Raw genomic sequence first — 26625 nt, forward strand, 5'->3', positions numbered from 1 at the left:
TCTATGAAAAAAATTAATTATCTTCCACAAATTATGTAATTAATCTTCTCAGGAAGGAAAATACGGTACTTCCGCCTCATGTAACTCTAGAATGTACAAGAAGAAGTAAAATATATTAACAATATTTGGTACATTTTTTGGGGTTGCTATAAAAATGTTTCCATTTCTTTTCTCTTTTTTTTGGTTATATATTCAGTCAAACAGTAATGTCTTGTAATGCAACTTTCTTGTCTTGGAAAAACAGGAATTGTGAAAGGCAACGTCTTGAGTAGCTCAAACTAAACTGCATTTACAGTGAAATTAGCCCAAGATTTATTTTTAATTTCAAAAATATAATCAGCAATTCATTACTGTGGCAGAATTTACTGCCACCTGGAAAGGCGTGCTCCTTTTTTTGATAAAAGAGAGAATATACTACATGTTAGTGTGAGAAAAATTACCAGGAATTTACTTTTTAGCTCAATTGAAATTTTTTCTTTCCAGTTGATATCCACTGCTTGTACGAGCGAGAGAAGTAATCAGACACACTAACTGTACAAAACATTTCTTGTCTTCTTGGGAATTTACCCACTCCTGTGGGATAAACAATCCTCCACCTTGTCATGAAAACCTCGGTTAATTCCCACTCTTGTTCACACGCTGTGTGTGCAAAGCCCTTAATTGGAAAGCAATGAAACTATACACCCAGCGATGTGAACCGCCGCGCGCGCGCGCGCGCGCACACACACACACACACACACACACACACACACACACACACACACACACACACACACACACAGGGTGAGAAGGACGCTCATATAAAAGAGTGCCACCTACCGGCTCCCGTTTCAATGACAAGGAGCAGACTTGAGAAACACACTGATATGTGAGAATACTCTAGGCTATAACACACACACACGTCTCCAGAGAATGACACTTCACGTTCAGACGCATCACGTGACTTTATTTCAGTTAAATGCCTTTTCTTTTATTTAAAAAAAACATGTAATTTAATATTTAACACGTATATTTTAGGGTTCAAAAATACATGAGCAAATATAACAAAGGAGTATGTAAAACAAATACAAATGCAAATGTACTGCGAGCAAATGCAAAATATATGATACAATTCTTACACACACAACATAAAGCTTATTTGCTTTAAACAAAGAGAGTACTGTGTTATTGAAATTGGTAGGGGGGTTAATATTACTCTAAACATTGTTTATTTTCAATAAATATCTAAATTAAAATCAGTGTATATTTATAAGCTGCACTACCTCATATTAAAATACGAATATTTATTTATTTCTGATATGTGTCTGTTATAATATATAATACATATGTTCAGTACAATAAAAATAAAACAAAGACACACAGACACCCAACAGGTTTCCTCTTGAAATCCTACAGATACAGGAATATCTGGGACACCCAACCGTGAGGGACAGAATCCAATCTGACATTTGCGCTCTGATAAAACAAACAAAGCCATGAGATGGAAAACACGCAGAAAATGGGTGCAGATTTCAAAGCACAAAAGACCCCACACTGATCAACAGCACCCCCCATCTTCCTTTAAAAGCCACCCCCACCCCACCCCCACCCCCCGGTCGAGGTGCATTGTGGGGAGGAAAGTCGTTGCCATTCGACCTCTGCGGGGCCTGCGCGGACGCAGCGAGAACCCTGAAATTCATTATGCGTTTAAAACCTTTATTTATTTCCGCATAACCTACATACTCTCACCGGGAGGGCCGAGCGGAGCGCAGAAACGACGACGGTCCATCTCTTTCGGGAAACACGCCGTTTATAAATATAGGCTTTTAATCGGACGGAGGGATACTGTTAAGAAAGTGAAGATTCTAACGTATATTAAGAAAAAATGTCCGGTGAGAGAAACCGCAGGTCGCTGGCTTTCCGAGGAGGTGGATTAGCTGGGTTAACGGGTTCCAGCGGTATCGGTGGGGGAAACTGTAACAGCTGGGAGGCCCCGGCCTGTCAAGATCGACATTTTAACGGGAACAGGCCGGATCAAGAGGAGGACAGGGATCTGGGGGCGAAAGGACCGTCGCAGAAGAGAGTGGAGGGCGCTGGATCTGTCAGCGATAGCACGGAACCCGAGGCGGAGGAAGAAGAAGACCCGGAAGGGGGCAGCTGGGCTGCTGGGGACGGCGACGATCGCGTCGACTCGGTGGAAGGGGAGGACGGGTCCAGGGAGGGGAGAAACTGGGCAGCGGGGGACGGGCACAACAACGCCGACGGCCAGGAGACTGCAAGGGGAGGCGAGACGGGATCCAGGAAATCTGGAGTAGAGATGAGACCGCAGACGCTGCTTCAGAAACACTCGCTATTCCACGCTTCGTGGTTGCAAGAATTTCCATGGCTCAAATTTTGCCAGGAGACGGGACTCATGTCATGCTCCTGGTGTCACAACATTGCCACTAAAAACAGCGACGAGCTCGTCAAAGGCAGTCGCAACTACAAGCGGGCCTTGCTGCTGAGACATCACCTGTCTTCTGAGCACGGGAGAAACGATCCCACCAAACAGGTAACGTTAGCTCAACTCCACGACGCTTTCGTTTAGTTAACTACGTAACACGAAATACCTGTCACACAGTCAGCATACCTTTATGTCATTACCGATTGTTTTTTGTTTTTTTTCGTCGCGCGTAATGGAAGTCTCTTAACCTATTGAAGCACAGCCTGGGCAAAAACGAGCCTTTACCTAAGCTTCACAATCCCTTCTCCTGGCTAATTAGTTAGCATCGCTCTGCGCTAACAACCAGAGCTAACAATTAGCCTAGCTTTACAGCCGCCCGTGGCTTTGCTGTCTAGACGGAGGTGGGTGACCAGTGGCCGTAGTGGAAACCCCCTAGCGAGGCTGAGGAGTTACTGAGTGGCAAAATTCAATCACTTAAAAATCTTGTAGCTTATAAGTTACTACCGTGTGTCCACTCACCAGGCAAGTTAGAGATCTGCTCCAGTATGACACCTGCTAGCTACTCTTACTCCGGAGGCTGTTTGTCAGTGACGGACTAATTGCATGTTTCAATTAACTGTTAATCACTGAGAACTGGCTGAAAGGGGGCATAAATATTGGATATGGTAGTGTTGTGGAGTACTTTTAGATGTACACCGCAGCCATTCGTTTTTACCACCAGTAGTCTTGATCGCTAGCTTGCTAGAGGTCGCACAATGGCAAGGGCTCGACCCTGGCAGCCTTCGGGGAACCGCACCCCTTACCCAACCCCCCCGCCTCTCGTGCAGCTCTGCTGCCTCTCTGTCCCGGGTGACCTCTGGCGCATTTCTTCCTCCTCCACCTCCGCCTTCCTTTAGGGAGCTAAATTAGAGGCATTGTGCGAGAATGACCCCCCAAAAATCCATAGAGGGTGTCACTTGCAGCGCTGGACAAGGAGAGGAGAGTAAATCAGGTTGCCCCGAGCCTGACATCTTGCTGGCCCAGAGGCAAGCTTTGAATAGGTTTGAATGAGTGAAAATAGTCTGTAGTAGGATGACACAGCATCACCTGAGCCTGTCATCCATATTTCTGGATTAATGGGCTCTGGCTATAACTTTGGGGCGTATCTTATGATTAAAGGCTTATTCTGTTTGCAGAGGACTGAAACCACGGGTCATACTTATAGGAAATGACTCCTCTTTATTTAATTGGCATGTAAAGAGCATGTAGTTAGTTTAAGCTTGAGGTAGGTATAAAGTTATTGGGTATCAGTGTCAGTTTTTGAATTTAATTCAAAACACTCACACTGTTATTACACCTTTATTGATGTCCATGAGATGTTTTTATTGCTTCATCATTTTTTATTGCGGTTTAGGCAACACTTCTACAGTGCTCTTTTAGTGACCTCATAAAAACAGGGAGGGCAGACTTGCCTGTACAGTTTGGTGTCAAAGGACATTTTCCCCGTTAGTCCTACGTTACAAAAAGGAAAAAAAAAAGAAAAGAAAAAAGCTCAGTTCCTTTTTAAATTTGCCACATCCTACCTCATATTCAGAGAATGGTCTGAGCTGTCACGAGAATTAAGTGCAGTGCTATTTGACTCTGATTTGTGAGTGAAGAGGATTGCACTACTACATTTAGTTCCTTCCTTTGTACACGCAGTCACTAATCAGAATGACTTAGTGATCCACTAACTTGTACACATCCCTAATTGGTAAGGAGAGCTCTAGGAGTGGATTAGGGGCTTGGTGTGGCTTTTCCCTAGCAACAAGGACCCCTGACGCTGTATTGAGAGGTTATCCAGGCCATTTCCTCGTAGATGGATAGAGCTGGGAAGATAATGTCCCAATGCTGTATTATTAGAAAAGATAGAATTAAGCTTGCCTTATTTTATTATTATTATTTTTGCTATTTATATTCTGTTTTCATGCTCTTCAGTTTAGATTTTTATCTCTTAAAACTGCCTTTTAAAGTAAACAAAACAGTAAATACAATCCTGCTGAAATAATAGGCAGCAGTGTAAGCAAGACAAGGCATGGTGAAGCAGTACATTAAAGGGGAACTACGGTGTTATGAGGCAGCGTCTTGTTCTATTCACCAATTCCTGATGTTAGTCAGGCCTCTGCTGCATTTGTTAAAGCTAATTCAATTAGCTGTAGCACACCAGGGCAGCTGTGGTAAATGTGGGTATCCTTGGAGAAGGGGGCCGTTGTCCTTAATTCTCTAGATGCTGCCTTATGCTCAGATTGTTCCCTTTGCTCAGTAGTAAAAAGGAGGCAAAAGCAGACCAGGTTTTCTGAAAGCAGATATGAAGTCACATATGTAGGACCAATTTAATTACATTCTCAGAAATGTTTTTTCTTATGGGGCAAAAAAGGGCCATTCATAGACTTCTTTTAACACAGAGGACGTGTATGATGCAGGGCTGCCAGGTGTGTGTTAAACTGGATGTCACAGAGTGACAGAGAGACTCTTGTCATAGTCATGTACAGGAGCTATAGCTGTATTCCTCTTAACAATATACTACACAGAGATGTGTAATTGACATATAACAATTGTTTCAATTTGAGGAGTTTTTGCCATACACCTCTACACCCTCTCTGTCTCTCTTACCACTCCTTTACTTTTGTCTTGCTTTTTTTTTTCTTTTCTTTTCTTCATTGAGTATAAATAACAAATTTAACCCCCATGTCTAATAAATGCCTGTTCACCTGAAACGGCAATATATGCCCAAACCAGCTCAGGATATGGCTCATATAGTCAGGTCAGGTGATGTATGTTGACGCATTTGATTGGCTGGCCAAACAAACATTACTGTGTTGGTCTAAATGGGGGTGTAAGATAACATCACTACAAAGGAAATTCAGATATCTTCAGGTTCCTTCTGTGTGTAATTTTTAGTCCTCCCATTTTAGTAAAGACAAACACAGGGCTGCATCATTAATCAAATTTTAATTTCAGTTACAGTTTTGGCTTCCAACAATTATTGAAATAAGATGGTGGAGATAAAAGGATTATCATTTTGTGGTCTGTTTCACAGTGTTCCTCTTGTTTTAGTTTTCACCCCCTAACTTTCTTTTAGTTTTGTTGCTCCCTAAAAGCCCACTTTCCCTCCCTGCAGGCTGCAGCGGGTTTAGTTCAGGTCATAATTCTTTCTCTTTTAACAATTTGTTTAATTTCTGGTGAATTGCAATTAGAGTTAAAGGAAACCCACGGTTAAAATGACAAGATTTAAGTTCAGCATTTTCCCAAAGTCTTTGAGTAACAATGAGCTCAGTATTGGCCAGAACAATTCTGATTTTAATTCTTGCTATAATTGAGCCGCAGTAGACAAAAACCATACTCACTGAGTGAGTGTTCCCACATGGGGAATGTGTCCAGCCCATTGCGGCCTGGTGCCTAGCAGATAGACGGGGTGTTTACTGGGGGACACAGGTCAGGGGAATGGGTGGGGAGGAGCCGGAGGGAGAATTCTTCTCGTTGAGTTTGTCAGTGACACCCCCGGCTCTTTAGCATTGTTGGGAGGCAGGGACTCGCTGAGTGCAGCCCTCCCACACCTTGGGCCAAATGCACACTGCAGTATTGTTCTAGCATCTGGGTACAGACGGGTTGGGTGAGGAGGGGGGGCTGAGTGAAGGATACACTAGATGCAGGGAGTTAGTGAAAGACTGGTGGAGATAGCCTCGGGGCTGGGCTGGTCATGGGACTGGATAGATGTAGGGTGATGGGGTGTAAGTGAGGGGATAGAGGCAAACATGTGCATAAAAGGTAAACAAAAACTGGCTCCAGTGGGTTATTATGTTGCAAGGGGACCTTGTTGTATCACATGATCTGTTGGAGGTGTGTCTTGAGTGTTTGTCATGGATCTGCTGGCCTTCGGCTTTGTGGTTTGTTTGGGTTTGCTGTTTAGTTTGTTGAAGTATTCTTTTCTCCAAGTAGTCAGAGCATCAGGGCTCAGGTTTATGACCCGTCTTGGTTTGTTTAGTCCACCTGTAAATCAGCTGTTTTTATCTGTTCACAGTAGATTTTGAAGCAGTCATGTTTGACCTAGATCAAAGCACCCTCTTGGATTCTGCACTCTCTTTCTGCCTTTTCTTCTTCCACCCCTGGCATCTCTGGCTCAAATAAAAACCTAGCCACGTCACAACTGGGGGGGGAGGCTGATATTGTCCCCACATTCTCTTGGCTCAGGCTGGTCTTGCCTCCAGCATCTGCTGTGCAGGGTTGATCTGCTGGTTCTCTTAAGCTCCCAATCTCACACGTGGCACATCTGGAGAAAGAATGATGCTGGTGATGAAGCCAGTATGGAGCAACTTATCCCGGATAAAAGCTATGAGGAGTCCCATGGTGTTTGGGAGCAGGATGGTTAGTGGGTGCAAACGATAAGTAGTCTGCAAATTTCCTAATATTAGGAGTTTATTTGTGGTAAATGACACATTTGTCTGTTGATCCCTGATGTCATGATTACGGTTATTTTATTCATGATGCTAGGTGTAAAATTGAAAACTGTTGGCAAAAACAAAGCACTGCGAGTGCTGACAATCTTGGTTGAAAGCATAGCCGACTCCCCTTGTTGCGATCACGCTCCTGCCCGTCACCACACCGCTATATTCCCCCATAGTACTCAACATGATGACCATGCCCCTCCAGAGGCTTTGATGTGTATATCATGGAATAATTTCTCTCCCTCTCTCCTCATCCTCTTAGCCTCACCCACATGCATGGCTCCTTTCTATGCTTGCAAGTGGGAGCTGCTGTGTAATAAGAGAGTGAGTGCTGAGCCTTTTCACAAAGGCCCACAGTGAGTGGACAATAAGCCTCGGGGAGAACGCAAGCTATTGTGAAGGCTAAAATGGGGTGACCCAAGTCCTTCTCTATCACGCTCGCTTTCTGTCCCCCTCTGCTCTACATTTTCTCCTCTGCCCCTTTCTCTCAGTGCTAAAGGTTTTGCTCTCTCAACCTCTGCCTTTATTCGTTTTCTTTTGAGTGTGTTATCAGCAAATTCTTATTTTCTTTTCACTTATTTCTGTCAGCTCTGTTTCTACATTTTTCCTCCACCAGGACTGCAGTACAGCTCTCGTCTCTTAATATGCTCTATCGTTTCATCCTCTATTTATTTATGTGGCCCGCAAAGCATGTCAACCCCTCCTCTATCTCTCCCTCATTCTGCCTCTCGTTTTATTCCATCCCATCTCTCTCCATCTCTCCCCCCTCCAGCTGTGGCAGAGGATGATAAGCCCCCCTATACTGTGCCCAGGCTGCCCTGGACAAGAGCTGCAGTGTGGAGGGAGTAGGGGTGGTGGGTGGGGGCTGGGTGGGGACCTCAGAGAAATGGATTTAATCTGAATTGCTCGAGCTGAAACCCCAGCTGTATGTGTAGGCAGTGTGTTTGTGTGTGTGCATGTACATACGTGTGTGTGTGTGCGCGTGCTGGAGAGATGGTGATGGGTGGGGGCAAAAATGCAGGGCTTGAGCAATGTGAATTATTCTGGATTAGGACATCTGCTCTGCAATTCTAAAATGAGCCAGAGATGTATGCCCTGCTTGTGTGAATCATGTGGAAAAACTGACATACATGTTCTGGGTCTATATGAATTTTTAAAATTTTTTTTTATATTGACCTGTGTGTTTTGTCTGCAAGCATGTATGTGTTTACCTCAATCCAAACTGTGTGGGTTATGTGATGTCACATTTTCATTAAGCATATCATATGCGTGCACATCTGTGTATACTCTCTCTTCTGCTCTGTATTATTCTGGCCCCTTTGCCTTTCAAGTCTTTCCAGGTGAGTGGGGTTTGAAGCCTTTGCCTGTACTCCTCCCATCCTTGTTTTGGACACTTCTCAGCCCTCCTAGTCTATTATGGCCTACTTCCTGTTCACCAAGTGGGACAATCTTGCTGTTTAGAAACAAAATGGGTCCAAAATGTTGAATAGAGTCTAACAAAAGAATAACTGGAAAGAAATATAGTTTTAATTTTTAAAAAAAGAGAGAGAGAGAGAGAGAGAGACCACCATCTAAGCCCAAGGCATTGTTTAAGGCTTGAAATGTGCTCCTGGCACAGTTATGACTAGTTCCTTAATGGTGCCTCAAACCATGTTCTCAGGACATACAGAATGCCATGAATGGAGGTCTTAATCCAGAATCATGCTTATCTGTGCTGAATGGAGGCGAGTAGACACAGGAGTCACTCAGTTACATTTGTTTCTTTACTTGCATGTAGTATTGTGTGTATTTGTTTTCATCTTGGTTTGAAACCATGGCCTTCGTATAAAAGATGGATGTAGCCACTCATTAGTTTGGGGACTCTGCAGTTTTGAAACCTCCGCTTTTCTTTTTATGGTCATCGCCATCTAGATTTTTCTGAGGCCTGAAGTGACTGTATTTAGGTGAAAGGGTGGATTGATAAGTTATCAACTATTGCTGGTATGCTTAGTTAGCAAGATGATTTCATAGACTGTATAGGTGCATTGCAGAGACACACATACATGCCAAGTATCATACCAGTGAAACAGAATTTTGCTTACCAAAACAGGATCACAGACTTTTTTACTTGTAGTACAATTAACTGTACAGTAGTGAGTATTTGCCAGATAACTGCATTAAGAAGCTTCAAAAGGAACAAAGATTAAGGAGAGGAACCTTAGGAGGTGTGTGAACACTTGGGAATCATGGCGACCATGCCTGTGATTTTAAGCCTTAGCCATATGCAGTGAGGCGAGCTATTAAAAAGGAAACTGACTCCATACGTGTCAGATGAGCGTCTCTTTCGGAGCCAGCCTCAAATGGCCATTCGAGGAACTGTATTCCATATTTGCGTTGTCGTTCTTTGGTAATGCTTGGGTTAGTTGAACAAATATGAAAAAGGGCATTGTTTGCAGTGCAGCATACGTGGAACCTAAAACATGTTGGTATGTTGAGTAAGATGTGTTACTTTTGTTTTCCACATGGTAGATTAATAAACGCTGGAAATGATTATCGTCAGTCTGTCATCTGACCTTACGTAATTTTGTTTGTATAATTTTGGTTTAGGAAACACATTGATAGTAGCACTTTTCCCAGCCTTAAAGTAATGTACTTTGCCTTCCCTCATTCCCACCTCCCCTTTAACAGGAGCCTGTCGAACCTGTTTCAACCCCAGGACAGGTGCAACTATGTCGTTGGGAACCCAGAGGGTGTATTTGTTTTTTGTAAAGACAGGACTGACAGGAAGGGAAAACGTTTGTGTACAAGTGCATTTGTGCTTGCGCTTGCAAATTACTTGTGTGAGCACATACATTTTCTACAATAATTTTTTTTTCTTCTTCCTTTTTTTTTTTTGCCTAAAAGGAGACTGTGAGGCCCTCAGACAGCACCAGCCCCTCCACTAACTGCACAGAGGAAGACTACCGCAACAAGCCCAATGAGAACTCCTACTGTTACCAGCTGCTACAGGAGCTGGACAAGCAACGCAAAAGTGGCATCCTCTGTGACGTCAACATAGTCGTCTCAGGCCAGGTGTTCCGTGCGCACAAGAACATCCTGGTTGCAGGCAGCCGCTACTTCAAAACCCTCTACTGTCTGACCAAGAGCGAGGCCCAGGACCAGACCACGGTGACGCACTTGGATGTTGCTGCTGTGCAGGGCTTCTCTGTCATCCTCGACTTTCTCTACTCTGGGAATCTGCTGCTCACAAGCCAAAATGCCATTGAGGTGATGTCAGTTGCTAGTTACCTCCAGATGACAGAGGTTGTACATTCGTGTAGGGCTTTCATAAAGGATGCTCTGAATATCAGCATCAAGCAAGAAGCTCCTGATTCTGTGGTGGTGGACTACAACAAGAGGCAGATGGTGGCCAAAGAGGGACAGAGAGGGCTAGACCGTAAGCCAAGTAACTTCTGGGCCACAAGCATCCTGTCAAAGCTATCAATCAAGGCCAGCAGTAACCAAGGGAAGGAGGCGATGGAAGAAGATGATGAAAATGGCCGAGTGAAAGAGGAGACTAGTGAGATAGAGGTGACAGTGGTTGGGGGTGAGGGCTGTGCCCTGGCCTGTGGTAGCTGGAGCCACCAAAACGACAACTCGTCTGATTCAGCAGAGACCAATGAAACACGGGCGGCGAGCAGCCAGGCGCAGGTCTTCGTCTGGAATGAGCCAGCCATGGGTGGCACGGCCGCATCACCTGCGGCAATAAAGCGAGAGGCACCGGATGCTGCAGCTGGAAGTGGGCGGAGGAAAAAACAGGCTACAACACGGCGTTTTGTCTACAACTTCCCACCAGAGCCTGAAGAGGGATTCGATGAGGGGATGTTCATCCAGCCTTCAGCCTCCTACCCCAGAGAGGATTTCTCCTCGCTCTCTGAAAATGCTGGTAAGACACACGTTTAACTCATCTCTCACACATTCAACTCGTGATCTTTAACCTTACAATAGCTCTGGCTATGAGATGTGAGTGTGTGGATTTTCCTTTTTTATTAATGCTAGCTAGTAATTGGCATTAGAAGAAATTTTGTTTTGTGAGTAAAAGAGAAGTTATTAATGCAGCATTTGGTATGTATCTGATGTAAGTTAACCATTAAGAAACAACTGAATGGAAACAAATTGATTCTGGGCCTGTTAATTAAAATTGTCTTGTGTTCATATTCTTTTTTTCCCCCCATCATGCCCGGCACCTCGCTTGTGTCAGAAACCCCCACACCAAACAGTAGAGCCTCAGATTGAGGTCTCATCTTCTACTGTAAAGCATCTTCACACTCATGGTAGTCACATGACCCATTGAAACTTTGTTTAAAGCAAAAAAAATCTTCTAAACAATAATACATTCTGACCTTGTCTGTAGCTGCAAGCTTTGAAAAAAAGAATGAAGATTATAGAAGTTTAACTTACCACTATAAAGTAAATATTGATTGGACAATGTGGGGGCTATAGAGCAGTGTTTAAATTAGTCACATTGTTTTCTTTCATTTTAATTTGTTCATGCCACTGAGTATGAAACTCTTGCTTTAGCTGGTAGAGTCTGGTAGCTTTTCCCAGATCAGTGAAATGGTGGACCAAGAACCATTGGTGTAACTGTGGAAAAGAGTCCCCGTTATTGAGCGAGGAAAAGAAACCGAAGCGAGGGTGACGAAAAAAAACCAAAAGTGAAACAAGTGAACCGCAGACGGGCATTTTTGATGAACAGAGCATTGGAACATGAGCAGATTCAAAGGCCACATACAGTTGGCGTTATATCAAGTAAAAAAAACAAAAAACTTTCCTACTTGCTAAACCAATACAAGCAGGTATTTGAACCCAAAGTGCTTCAGTCTGTGCTTTTCAAGCATCTAACCCGCCAAGAATAGGCAATTATTAAGCCAATCCTGGGCTCAGTCTTTACCAAATACTCCAGACCAATGGGCTCATGGAAGTCAAGAAATGAGAAATGTAGATTTGTTAATGCTGCTGGGTCCAAACTTCTAGCTCTGACGTGTGTTTAAGTTGCTTTCATGAATTCTTTTTTTTCTTGATGAAATCTTCTGTCCTTTCAGCCTTTTCTCTTTCTGTTTAACACTGGTTACCTTTCCCCTCTCTATCTCTTAATCTATCCATTCCTTCATCCACCTTATCCTATCTGCATACGTTGTAGCACTCTTGGTAATCTCTTCTTAGTTCTAGCCTTCTCCTTCTGCCGGTACCATTAAGCACGGCTCTCCATGTGACCATAATGATATCACATATTAAGTGGAGTGGTATGGGCAGCGGGAGGGGATGTGAAGAGCGTGTGTGTAGAAATGGAGAACTACATTTTATGTGCGTGTGGTGTGAGAGACCGAAGCCCTCCCTGATGCAGGATAACGAAGAAAGCAGGGGGAACATTTCTTCCTGCAGACCTCCCTAAATGCGCTTGAATGCTCTTAGTGCCTCCAAGGCCTCTTTTAAGATGTACATGTAGTGATGCTGGGTGTTGGCCTAGAGTTCACTTAAAGCTGTTAGTTTTTTTTTTTTAGCATGTGTGCTCCGTGTCTCTGTTCAGTGTATATATACAGCTTTTTCCAAATAAAGATATGTTTATGACTTTGTGTAAGAGATCAATCACAGTAAAAGGTTTTAAGGCAGCTGTTTACCCCTAACTTATATTTTCTGTCCAACAGTACATTTCCCTCAACTACCAGATTTTAGTCAAGCAATACGTGCTACATTTTACACTCAGATCCTTTAACTGCTATAGTCAGGAACATTGAATGTCTGTAACTAATGGCTGACGTTTTTTGTGAAATATCTGCGAGTGGTGGTGTCCAGAGAATTTAAGGCGAAAATGTGCAACAAATTATCCTGGTGCTGTTTGATGTTGAGAGGAGGGTGTTTCACCCCCTTTTAGGTCATAAGAAATGAACAGGTGGCCTGATTGTACATCAAATATGTGATGTATCATTCATTTCTGAGTTTAGATTGTACTGTGTGTGGCATTTCTCCAGTTCCTGTTGTCAATAGAGTGCTTTCTAAGCACCCCCCCCCCCCCCCCCCCCCCCCAAGTTCCCATTTTAGAGTACTGGTACAGACACCGCAGACTAAAGAGTTGCTGAGTTTTATGTGAAGAATGGAGTTGAAGCTATGAATGTTTTTGGCAAAAAATCTGTCCATCCTTTGTTTTCCACTTATCCAATTCAGGGTGGCAGGGAGGCTCGAGCCTATCCCAGCTGCAATAGGGAGAGAGGCAGAGTACACCCTGGACAGGCTGCCAGTCTCTCACAGGGCTAACACAGAGAGACAGGCAACCATTCGCACTCACGTTCACACCTATGGGCAATTTATAATTACCAGTTAATCTCACCACACTAACTACATCCCTTTGAACTGTGGGAGGAAGCCGGAAAACCTACCCAGACACTGGGAGAGCTTACAAACACAGAAAGGCCCTGACCAGATGGTGGATTTGAACCCAGGACCTTCTTGCTGTGAGGCAACACCGTGCTGCCCACAAAGAATCTGTACTTTTAATTTTGCAGATGTACAGCAGATATGTTGGACAAATTCTAAACTTGTTCTATATAGATGGTGGGAGAACTGAGAAAAAGTGTAAATATACCCGCTTGGATAAATTTGAGCTGTCATTTGTCATATTTATCATAGACAGGCTCTGAAGGGACCTCTGTGAGGTGTAAATGCAAGTGTATTTTACATTATTTGACAGAAACCTCTGTATCCCTGTCATTTATGCCTGTTTAATGGGTAACAATATATATTATACTATTGTGCCATTTTAATTTAAAAAAAAAAATAATTTTTTTAAATGGCACAAAGCTGGTGTGTTTCCTGTGACTAAAACCTCTTCAGGAGGTGGTAGTGCTGAAAAATCCTCAGTGCAGGGGGGAAAACCATGCATATGTTTCTCCATTCTGTAGAAGATAACTAACCTTTGTCCTCATTCTTTGTAAGTATATTTGGCTCCTCCATGTCATGTTTATTGCAAATGTGCTGAGGAGTCCATCAGATCTGTGGAACTATGGCTCTGATAAATTAATGAGATTTTAGAAACTCACATCATCCACAGTGGTAGATACTCTGCATTGGTTTAGAAGCCCTGCTGGTGAGAGACTTGCTGTGTGATTGAAGGGCCCGTACTATTGCAATTTTTCACCCCGATTGTCCAGTACCATTTATGGACAAAAAAGTTACTTATCAGAGCTGTCAACCGGTGACGGTGTTTCCCACAGCCTCGCTTCGCTGTCTAGCTCGTTATTGGGATTCATTCTTGATTTGTGTGTTACACGATCTTCTAAAGCTACATATACTTACACAGAAAATACCAGAGAGCTCGCCATTCTGCTCATAGGTGCAAGTACACACACACACAAAAAACCTTTTCTTCTGGCTAAAACTAGATGGCTTTCTTGCACTAACTGCCCTTTGCTTGCATATTTCTCTTTGAGTGAATAGTCATCCGGCAGTATTAGCTGTCCCAGTTTCCCACAGTGATGTCACACTCTTGGCCTTCATTTTGCTTCAGTTTGATCTGTATAGTCGTGCTCCAAGAATGGAAACGTAGTACCACAAATGACCGCATTTTTGTTGTATTGCCATCCCTTTCAAAAATTAATTTGTTTTAAAGTCTAAAGTTTAAAGTCGTTTTTTTGTTCATCTTCTTTTAAAGAAAAAATGTTGCTGCAAACAAATATTAGAGCATCCACATATTTAATTTAAAATTGCATTAGGCTTGGAAAAGCAGGGATTAATTCTTGGTTATGGTTCAGTTCTAAAGGTAACTGATGTTGGAGAGTCACAGGAAGGTTATGTTACTCTATTGCTGCCAGCTCTTCCTACTCCAAGCCCACAGCCATTACTCAGGGCCTGTAAATTCTTCGGCCAAACAAGACTGTTGGATTGTTTCAAGGGTGGGTGCTGCAAAGGCACAAAGAGCAGGTGAAATGTATTTGCATGCACACTGGTCTCTGAAGCACACCCAAACACACCCACACACAGAAACACCCCCCCACCCCCACCCCACCCTACCCCCAATCCCTGAGAGGTGCAAAGCCGCAAGGGGCAGTCCCTTCTTTCCCTAATCCACTCTAATGCACTGGGGCTGTTCTCACTATTCCAAATATTGACCCAGGGAGAATGGCAACACACACACACACAGACACATAGGGGTGTGTCTTTAATGGGCTCTAAGCGCTGATGCTTTAGGAACCGGACATGCATGCACACACAGGTGCTCACACTAGTGCTTACAAAAGCTGAGTGTAAGATGAGCCGTGTGAGGGCTCGACTTTGTCATCCTCCAGTTAACCCCCTTCCTGCTGGAGTCCTCTTTAACTTGTTGCACTGGTTGGTAGAAAACACACTGCTTTACATACAGTAGGGGCCTGAGTCTTTGTGTTTGCCTATGTTGTTCACTGAAACTTCCATTGTTTCATGTGGGGGTGGTTAGTTGTGTACACAAGACATTGTGAGGTGTGTACCCCACCCCACCCCAGGCTCTCAACCACCTCTCATATGTCTTTTTCCCTTCTCTTGTCCCTTCCCCCTTTCCCAGAGCTGGCCAATCAGATCCAGTATAGCCTCATCCAAGACTTACAGCAAGGGGAGTCCTGGGAGAATGGTAAGATGCCACACTCTCTAGACTACTGCTAAATTACCAGCTTAGGCAAATTTAGTGAGACTTTATGTAATGTCCATGATTTCAAATGAGTGTGGGAAATCCAGTTAACATGCTTCCTTGAACAAGTGAGAAGACAAACAATCTGGTTCATTTAGGAACTCTTGTTCAACTGGTTTTAGAAGGTGCACCTGTGATCTCTGTGAGGTACACCAAAAGTTCCTGGAATTTCAAAGCAGCTGATGTCCAGGCACTTTCCCAGGGTTAAAAGTTCCTCCAGTGTAATCGGGACTTTAGTTTCCACAGTACGTGGAAAGCCTCGGGCAAGTTTAAGCAGATTTGACTGACATGGAAAGCATGAGTGCCTCATGTAGATTTCCTTTGCAAAAATGGGCAATAAAGCTTGGAGTTTGCATTTGGTCCATCGGTCTAATATTAATAAAATTGCAAAAAACGACAGCTATAAACAAAACAAATTTCTAACAATGATATAAAAAGCATGAATGAATGAATTAATAGTATTCAACGATGCATGTGGTGTGAACGCAAATTTTGACAAGGTGATATGTCGCTTTCAGTCTGTTTATAAAGGATATGAAAATGGCCAATGCGCAATACAATAACAGTCTACAGTACTCCAAACTGTCAGCATGAAAATGTGTCCCAAAGGGTTTTTTTTTTTTTAATGATGCAGCATATCCACAAGAGCCAGAGTAGTATGCAAAAACAGTATAAAGTTTCAGAATAAATGCAAAAAAACCAAACTTGAGTATGCTGTCACGGGGAGGAGCGGGGGTGTAAAATAGTGCTTACAGTCAGAAATGACAGTTTGTACTGTATATAGTTCATACAGTGTATGTGGAGTGAAATTGGTGCAAATGGCAGGTTGATGGGTGTAAACTTAAAGATGTTTAAAAACACAACAGGATTCAGATGCATTCAAACTTAACTGCAGCTTTGTCTGAGTTTAGATCTGACTCCAGGATGTGTATAGCAACTGTGTGTTAACTAAAGATTATTTACTATAACCCATAGCATAGTCTAAATCACAATATTTTTTATATCTCCCTATACAAAGTTAAGAGAGTATGGGAAATGGATGGATGCTGTGTAGAAACATACATGTACGATTGGTTCTGCGTCTTTTGTTTTTATTACTTTAAGTTATGATTCAGAGGTCGGCCAGTCAGGTTGGAGATGAGATGTCAGCTGAAAAGAGGAAAGGGAGTTTTTTTTCTTCTTCTTGGTAACCTTACTGAATGTCACCTTTTCAAATAAATAAAAATTCACTGAATTTAACTTTTTTTTTAGCCTTTTAGGGCAGTTTGTTGGTATAATGTAAATAGTGAAAATGTAAATTTATACAAAACTTCTAAAGCTTAAATTAACAGCTTGTTGCACTTCCCTGAGGTGCTTCTGTGCTGTTTCTCACTCACTCACTCACACACACACACACACATACACACACACACACACACACACACACACACACACACACACACACACACACACACACACAGTGAATACACAGGTGACCTGCTTCTCATCAACCCTCGTCCCCTCCTCCTCCCCTTAGCAACCTGCCTTGACAACTCCTCTGTTGTGCGCTCCTTGGCTCAAACAAAAGGACTGGCCCTGTTACCCCACTCTTAGAGGAGGCAGTCTGTTTGGAGCCTTTTCAAAATCAATACATTGCCTGTTTATTTGAAAACCCAGCTGTCCTCGCTGGCTTGTAAACATGCCCACAGGGTTAATGAAGAAAATGAGGGTGCAAGGACATCTGGATTATTATTGATTTACACACTGAAATAAAAATAAACATGTTGATACATAGACTTTGTCCTTGAGTGGTAAAATGGCCAAGCTTTCTTTATTTAGCTTGTAGTCTGTAGTTGCTAATCATGTGTTCTATATCATTAGGTAGATCCATGTCTATGGATTATTCAGAGAATTGCTTTTAATGCTCCTAATGAGCATTATTAGCGTGTCACTTGCCTTACCATGCTGTTGCTCAGTTTGTTATTAAATAAAAGACTCATTAATTTGTAGCCCACTAGCACTTGCCACCTCATTTTAATTGGAGCACTTTGTTAATTGTATTATTCTTCCCCCAACTGAACTACATTAACATGTTCATTTGGCACAGCGGCAGATCCATGTTGCTCCTTTTATATTCACTCCTAATATGGATCTGTTCTCTTTGTTACATCGCCATAGCATGACTGCTGTCATAAAGTTGCTCTGCAGACATGCAATGTTAACAGCCACGGTTTGTGAAACTGCCAGTTAGCTGTGTGTGTGTGTGTGTGTGTGTGTGTGTGTGTGTGTGTGTGTGTGTGTGTGTGTGTGTGTGTGTGTGTGTGTGTGTGTGTGTGTGTGTGTGTGTGTGGCTTTGACTAAATCATGTCTACATTAAAGTTTGTGGTTTGTAATGCATTTTAACTCAGTGATTTGATAAACAGGATGTTGGTTCCTGGCACACCCCTCTCTGATTATTTGATGGAAATGCAGCTTTTATGATAATTGTCTTGCTCGATCTCAGCATTATCGGTTTAAAGTAACGTTCTAATCATTGAGTGAAATGTGTCTCCTTCTAACCTTTCTGTGCATCTGCATGTTTTGTTTTTTTTTTTTGTTTTTTTTTTTCCTCTCTACCCAGGCGAGTCCTCACACCTAGCCCTCAATAAGCTCAAGTGCCCCCACTGTAACTACATCGCCAAGCACCGTCGCACACTCAAGAGACACCTGATCATCCACTCAGGTGTGCGCTCTTTCAGCTGTGACATCTGCGGCAAGTTGTTCACCCGCCGTGAGCATGTAAAGAGACATTCCCTGGTGAGTTCGCATATGCACAGGATCCTCTCTTCCTTCCAGCGTGATGTGCGTCTTCCAACTTCTTGCAAACACTGCACGTTTTGGCCACCTCTCACATCGTCACGTTCCACCTTATGTTCTGTGTCTGGCATGTTGTGCTAAAGGGAGTGAGTGCGGAAGTAGAAATCTTTGGCTGGAATATCTTTATTTTGTAATGGTGGGAGGATCGTAGGGTCAAAAACAAAGTGGTGAAAAACAAATGTGTTTGTGGGACCGTCCCACATTACCTGTGTTTAAAGATAAGGAGGCCAAATGAATCATTGTGCTGGCATCAGCCCATAAAAATGTGAACATAATTACTTTATTCCTTAGTCTGTTGAGCAAGCTTATCCAGGTTTCCTGCACTGGTAAAAAAAAATAGGAGGAAAAATATTACTATGCTCCACCAGTGGTAAAAGCAGTTGTTCTAATTTTTCTGGTGTGGCACTCCCAGAAGCTGAAATAAACATTCCAAACCCCACACCCCAGATTTATCAATCATTAACAACAATTAAAGGATCTGAGTTGAAGTGAATACTGGTGAAATAAAGGTTACTATGGTCAGATGTTGGTCTGCTTTGCCAACATCTGTCATACTTATTGAGAACCATTATCAATATCAAAGAACACTTTGATATTGAGGAACATACGCCTAGTTGCTTTCTTGCGTTAAGTTACATGAGAATGTCGATTCTGCTAACATCTCATTAATCACATTACAGTAAATTTTGAGCAACTGCTTTCTGCCAGTTAGCTTAGCTTACCATAAAAACTGGAAATGTGAAAATGTCCAACTTAGATTAGTCTAAAGGTAGAATAATATACCTGTCATCAGCACTAAGATTAACAGAATATTGCTTTGCCTCTATTATTCCTTAAAGTGGACACATTATGCTAATTTCTAGCTCCATATTTTTATACATGGACTCTAATAGGGGAGCTTTGCATGATTCAAAGTTCAGAAATGATCTCCATAGCCTCTTTCCCACCAACAGGGTTCTGGAGCCGGTGGCTTTATTTGAACCGTTAGGCGGGTTTTCCACCGGGGAAGCACTTGGTGCTCGGCCGAAAAACGGGTTCAACTCCGGCCCCCCAAACTAGCTGGTCTCAAACCAAGAACGCGTGACGAAAGCGGCAGAGGGGCGTGACTCTGCCATCTCAACATCAAGTTTTCTACCATATTACATGTGTATTACATGAGAAAAGCGAAGCGATTTTTACAGCTGTGAATTAGGTTGGGCTCTAAGTCTGAAACTGCTGCTCTGTATCAGTTCATATCACAGATAAAAGGACACAAAGTGCGTACTTGTCGTCTTGCTCTAATCGCTGTCTGTGTTTACCTCTGTGCTGCACACAGACGCTGCAGTAGTTTGGTTTGGACCGTAAAACGTATTTGCAGCACAAGAAAGGGGAGCGTGTTCTCCCACGTTTGTGCGCTTCGGCTTGCGTGGCCAGACGAGGACCCACCCACACTCAGACGTAAAGGAGCAGTTCACAGAAACGCGGTGGAAACGCGGGCCCATTCTTAAGCGTTTCGCCGGTTCATTGGGAGCAGCACGAGCACTGGCATGCGAACCGGTTCCTCGGCGGTGAGAAAGTAGCACGTTTGTCCTTAACTGGGCCTGGGTACAGCCCCTCAACTGTTTTAACTTCTCTCCCTTGAAAGTGTCCATTATACTGTTATATTGTTGGCCGCACGAATGGTGGTTTCGCCCAGGCGTCCACCTCTCAGTTTTTGCAGCCTCATGCAGGTAATGCAGCCGTTGCTGCCAAGTTGAAGACACTAGTGTACGATCATGTCAGTTTTACTGGCATTTTAATGGCATATTAGGACAGACGAACATAAACTCAGCAACTTCTTTATTTTCAGTTTTGATGACTTCTATTATCCAGGCACTGATGTGGAGATTTTGTCTAATTGGAGACATCTGTCATTCAGGACAATACTGCAGCGAGTGCTCACGCCCTCAGCACTGCCATAAATGGCACCGAGCAAATATAATGAGCTTTTAAGGCCCCAGTCACATAGGCCTAGAGACGGGCGAATGACCTCCTGGCAACCACAAGTCAGTAGAGAAAAATGTGTATTCTCCAACCAGTTAGCAAGTGGTTGCTAGGTGAAAACAATATCAAACTGGTGTACATTGTTGCACAGAAAACTTCTTTGCAATTGCTTTATCGCCAGCAGATTGCAGCGGTCGCACATAGTTTGCATTGAAGACACCAGCTTGTCTTCGACTCACAGTAATGAAAGTGTGAAAAGCGCAGCGCAGACTAGAAATGGAGACCGTTCACCAAGAAAGCAGAAGTTTGCACCCGTGGAAATATTTGTGGAAAGGCACAACTTTTACTTTGAAGGTGAAGGCAATTTGTGTGGTACTTCTCACAGTTTTGCTACTGTTTGGCAAATAGTTGGGAAGTGTTTGCAGTCCTTGTCTTCCACATAAACTATGGGGGACCTCAGCAATCTGCTAGCAACAACAATCCAAAGGAGATAGTTGACACAATACCCTCTGTGCAACTGATTTCACCCAACCACTCTCCAACTGGTCAGTGAAAATGTTTTTCTGGATTAACTGAAAGTTGCCACGGGGTCGCCTCTAGGGCTGTGTGACTGAGGCATAAGCTAACTTTTATCTGATAGGCTGAACCTCTTAAACAGAAGGTTTCAAGGGTGGAGCTGCTATGGTCAAGGTGACCATATTAGGAATATCTGCTCTCACTGAGCCAACAGTAGAAAACACTGTTTAAAGCAGTCTAAAGTGTTTGCCTTACGGGGATTAGTTGTACATTCACTGACCTCATTATTTGAAACTTTGGTCATGTTTAATTTGTTTATAGTGTGTGTGTGTGTGTAAGTGTGTGTGTGTGTGTGGCAAAGAAAATAAGGAAAACCAGAATAAGTCCACTTCAGAGTTACCAGTGAACCCATATTTTAAATGGCAACTAACTGGAATTGCTCCATGTTCCATCTGTTTCTCTCTTTCTTCTAGGTTCACAAGAAGGACAAAAAATACAAATGCATGGTGTGTAAGAAGATCTTCATGCTTGCAGCAAGCGTTGGTATCCGTCACGGCTCGCGACGCTACGGCGTGTGTGCGGACTGCGCCGACTCGCACCAGGCCACTCAGGAGGGCCTGGAGGGCATCGAGTTTCCTCGGGACGAAGACTTTGACGGGGAGGAAGGGGAAGAAGTGGAGGGTGAGGAACCTGCTGAGAACGACCAATCAAACTGGGGCGAGGGCAATGCTGGTGCTGCCCCAGAAGAGGACTAAGAATTTTAACAAGCTTGAGAAACAAAAATGAATAACAGTTGATGTTTAATATATATGTATACAGAAATCTAGCTGGTAAACAATCAACTCCAAAGTGCTATCAAACCTTGAGGTTACTTAATTGTGCAAGTATATGACAAAGAGTTGGATTTTTTTTTTTTTTTTTAAAAAGCTTTGTTAGAGTGGGAACTCCCAAGATGTACAGATTTTTATTATTGTTCAAATGTGTCCAACTCTGGGCCCAGCGCCCACAAGAGAACGATTTAATGATGAATAACGTGATGAATCAGGTCTTTAGTGATGTATTTTATTTCCTGTTTTTTCTTTTGTTTGTTTGTTTGTTTGTTTGTTTTGTTTTTGTTTGTTGGGGAGGGGTGGAGAGTTGGGCAGGGTGATGTAGTTTTTGAGTTGAGGTAGGCCAATCATCTAAACAAAGAAATGTTAATTATTTAATTTATGAAGAGAGGTTTTTATGGTCTTATCAGATGCTATAATTTTTCTTTCTGTTTTTGTTTTTTTGCGAGCAGAGATGTAGTAGGCTGTCGCTCTCTGCTCCGTCTGAAAGTGTGTTGCTTGGTGCTTGTAGACATACACGGAACAAGAGCATTACTGTCCACGGGAAGATTTTAACCTGCTCTGTAGATTGTTCTTCTTTTGTTAGATGCGCTAAATATTATAATATTCTTTTCTTTTCTTTTTTCCTTCTCTGCACAAAATCTTGGAACCAAAAAATCTGTTTTGCAACTCTAATGTATCACAGCCATATTTATGATTAATTTAAGAGGGCTGTGATATTGTGCCAAACAGACCGCACACCAAGATTTAGCAGGAAACTAAAACTACTGAATTTAAACACACAAAAAAAAAAAGAGACAATGTTGGGTTTGTTGTTAAGCGGGGAGGGTGGGGGTGGGATGAATAAAAAAATTTTAAAAAAGAGAAAGTACAAGGGGAAATGTTAATGCTAGCTTTACACAAATCACGGCGTCACAGTAACACTTTATTATTATTATTATTATTATACAAAAAGCATTTGAATTTCACTTAAAGCTTGAATTTTGCCAAATGATGAAACGTTTGGTGCTGTAATGCTTGTTGCAGAATACTGGACCTACAGGCTATATATGATGTTTATAATCATAAAGCTTAAACTGACTCAGTTATGCATATGTAATCAGCTTAAACTATAGAAACACTGTTGTGCTACAGCGACTATCAGGTATGCTTTGCCATTGTTTTTAAGCTTTTTATTTTATTTAATGCACACACACACACACACACACACACAAATACACACCATTTTTGTAGAACTACCGGCAGTACTTGCAGTTGACATTTGAGGACCTAAGTGGACATCCATAACCGTTTGTTTATATTTGGTACTGAGGTATAAAGTAAATACAGTGTATATCTATATATTTTGAATCACTTGAACGTTGCTTGTGGGGGTGGGGGGCAGAGGTGTGTAGAAATCATGATGTGTGATGTTTTTAAGTGTAAAAGAACTCCATTTTTTTTTTCATATGTCAAAGATATACAGAAATGTCATCAGTTTAATTTGATGCAAAGTTTAGTTTTTTTTTTGTTAAGGTCTGCCAGGTAGAAAACACTTTGTTCCACAAAAAGTGAAGCTCTATGGCGCCTCATAGACATGCACTTACTTTTGCGTTCATGAAATAATTTTCTTTTTATGTTTCTGTGTTTGTTTTTGTTTCTTTTTTTTTTCTCCCCCCCCAAAAGCGGGTCTGAATGGAACTGTTGTCTTTCTTCCAATGCGCAACTTTTTTTTTTTTTTTTTGTTATTTAATATTATATATATTGACTCCAAAATGCAATCAAGACTGTTAATTTCTATTTGTCCAACCAAAATTGTTGTTTGTAATTATTGTTGAAATATAATGTATGAGAAAAGCCAGGTGAATACTTGCTTAGTGTAGAAAATCCTCGCTCGTGTCTGTAATTGTTGAGATTTTTAAATGTTTTTATGCTACAGAATCATTCACTTTACCCTAGAAACATATTTAAAATTTTTTTTTTTTGTCCTTTCCACAGATGTTTGCTTTCTAACTTTTTTTTATTTCTTTAAGCACATACTTTCTAAAGAAACACGGATTGTTTGCGGGTTAAAACCTTGGAACAGCAGTATCTGTTCATATGCAGTGGAATATACAGTGTATACTGAAGTGCTAATGATACAGGAGATGTGTAACTTCCCTTTACACTCGGTGGAAGAAGATATATTTTAGAGATATTCATCCTCTTTGTGTAACTTTTACCTTCAAATCACTGTGGGAGGGGATATATTACGGATCTATATATATATACATATATATATATATATATATGTTGAGAATATATGAGATAAATATATATATATATGAAGAATATATTATTTAACTAGTGGATTTACTTAATGGAACATTAACAGTTGGCAAAAACCTCCTGCTGTGGTGGTTTATTTCCGTGAACTTTAACCTTCCGCTTTCTCTCTCTCTGTTCACGCTGTGTGCTTGTTCATGACACCATCCTGTTGTCTTGTTTGTTCTTTTGATACTATTTACCATCCTACTGATTTTACTGTAATGAATGAAACTCAAAACTATGATGTATCATTTTAGATTTTATGCTGTATTTGTTATATGGACATAAAAGAAAAACACACACAAAAAAAAAAAAAAAAAATCCAGAGCAAAAACACTACAGATGTAAAGCAGAGGTTTTTTTTCCCCAGCTGTATTTTTTTACGCTGTTGCAAAAGGTTGTATTTTTCAATTTCTCTCGAACTTTAACAGTGATGCAAAACTTGGGCCGCCGCCTCAGTGCCCTCCGAACACAAAGCAGATTCAGGTTACTCTTTTTACGTTTTTATCAAAGGTTTTCAAAGATGGAACTACATTCTCCTTTTTTCTGTCTGAATTGTACTACTGTTCCTCTCTATACTACATTTTAAGAATAAAACTTTGATATTGCTTTAACCTCTTTGTGCACTTCCTTTTAGTCTTCTGACGATGGTCAGAGCCCTCTATTCAAAACCCTGAGACCCAATAAACAATGCAGAGATACATGCCAGACTAAACCAGTCTCTGATTACTTTAGCTTATCTTTTAGGAAATGACAGAGCTGTTTGCGATGGGATCACATACATACATTTGAGTTCCCTGACTGCACCCATCTTCACATTTGACCTTCATTTTGATGTCAATAACTACCACTTAAGTGTTCATGGCTGCATGTTGTACAGTTGTGACAGTCTTGTGTTAAAGTCTATAGTCAAAGAAAAAAAAATAGTATCAGCTATACTAACAAATATAGCTTCACCTCCCTCTTCATTAGGTACACTGATACTGGGTTGGACCCATTTAATTCTTCATGGCGCAGATTCAACAGGTTGCTGGAAACGTTCATTAGAGATTTGGGTCCATATTGACATGATAGCATCACAGTTGCTGCAGATTTGTCAGCTGCACATCCATGATGAGACGTCCCAAAGGTTCTCTATTGGATTGAGATACGGTGACCATTTGAAGCCATTTGAGAACTGTAAGCTCATTTTCATGTTCAAGAACCCAGTTTGAGATGATCTGAGCTTTGTGACATGGTGCTTTATCCTGCTGGAAGCAACCATCAGAAGATGGGTACACTGGGGTCATAAAGGAACAGACATGATCAGTAAGAACGCTCAGATGGGTTGTGTGGCATTTAAATGGCATTTAAACAATGCTCAGTTGGTACTAAAAAGGCCCAATGTATCCCCAACACCATTATACCATCACCTGAACAGCCTGAACTGTTAACACAAGGCAGGATGGATCCATGCTTTCATCTGAATATTGAAAATAAGACTCATCAGACCGGGCAATGTTTTTCTAATCTTCTTGTTAAATTTTGGTGAGCCTGAGTGAATTGTAGCATCAGTTTCCTGTACTTTAGCTGACAGGGGTGGCACCCAGCATGGTGTTTTACTGCTGTAGCCCATCTGCTTCAAGGTTCAACGTGTTGTGCATTCAGAGATGCTCTTCTGCATATATTTATTGTAACCAGTGGTTGAGTTTCTCTTGCCTTCTTATAAACTTAAAGCAATCTGACCATTCTTCTCTGACCTCTGACATCAACCAGGTGTCTGGCACCAACAACCACACCACGTTGAAAGTCACTTAAATCACCTCTGGCACCATACTCTCTACTCATGGGTCAGACCACACCCAGTTTTCATCTACACTGTTTATCTCTGTATCTTGCACGGCTGAGATACTATGATGTTGACAAAAGCCTTCCAGAGACAGGTGAACACCTTCCAAAGCACTTAAAACTGCCTCTGTGGTAGTTCCCACAGTAGGTGCCACCAAGACCACTTGTCCCATGATGGCACCCAGACAAACTCACAAGGTGAAAAACTGTTCCAACCACTCTGTCACAGCTGGTAGAAACTCTTTAATGGACTACCCCACAACTGTGGTGATGCCAGCAGTGTTATTATCTGAGTGGGACAACAGATTGATATACACAGGAGGAACGTGTGCTTCAAATGGAGCGAGACACGACAGATAAAGGCGGGGATCATCTTAAAGTCTTGATTTTGATGTCACCAATGGATAAATGTAATGCTTTAAATGCTTATTTTTCCTACAGGGTTTGTTAGTGTTTCAGATAACACACAGGTGAAACTTTGAGTTTCCACTAACTGTTGAAGACCAGCAGGTTGAGCCGGAGTGACACACCTGTGGTTAAGGGATAAGAACAGCTGACCAACAGCAGGGAGTCAGGGTAACTCATTCCTGGTGAACACATGATATTTTCAGAGATTTACTGAACTCTGCACAGCTTCAGGTCATGACAGGTCAGCAGTTTACTGTGTGCTTATTTCTGTCACATGTTCTCACAAGATAATACTATTTTCTCTGAAGACAGACACTGGAGGCAGCTGTTACCTGGAATAATACATCGTCAGTCAAACATGTATTATTTGATTTTATTGCCTGATAGCATGACCCAGAAATACTC

The 26625-nt window shown here is 42.0% G+C and overlaps 1 protein-coding gene across 2 annotated transcripts; it reads left to right on the forward strand.

Annotated features, from left to right (window-relative positions):
• The first annotated feature begins 1620 nt into the window (after nucleotides 1–1620).
• On the forward strand, nucleotides 1621–22503 carry zbtb10 (zinc finger and BTB domain containing 10). Of its 2 annotated transcripts, XM_030741643.1 has the most exons (5): nucleotides 1621–2530; nucleotides 9769–10789; nucleotides 15434–15499; nucleotides 18156–18331; nucleotides 21343–22503. In XM_030741643.1, the coding sequence occupies exons 1-5, from the start codon at nucleotides 1865–1867 to the stop codon at nucleotides 21622–21624; spliced, it is 2211 nt and encodes a 736-aa protein (XP_030597503.1). In that variant the 5' UTR covers nucleotides 1621–1864; the 3' UTR covers nucleotides 21625–22503. The 2 variants fall into 2 exon arrangements, with proteins under 2 accessions (XP_030597503.1, XP_030597505.1); XM_030741645.1 differs by lacking the exon at nucleotides 15434–15499.
• Nucleotides 22504–26625: the final 4122 nt, after the last annotated feature.

This window comes from Archocentrus centrarchus, chromosome 11 (assembly GCF_007364275.1).
Source record: "Archocentrus centrarchus isolate MPI-CPG fArcCen1 chromosome 11, fArcCen1, whole genome shotgun sequence".
Classification (NCBI taxonomy): Eukaryota; Metazoa; Chordata; class Actinopteri; order Cichliformes; family Cichlidae; genus Archocentrus; species Archocentrus centrarchus.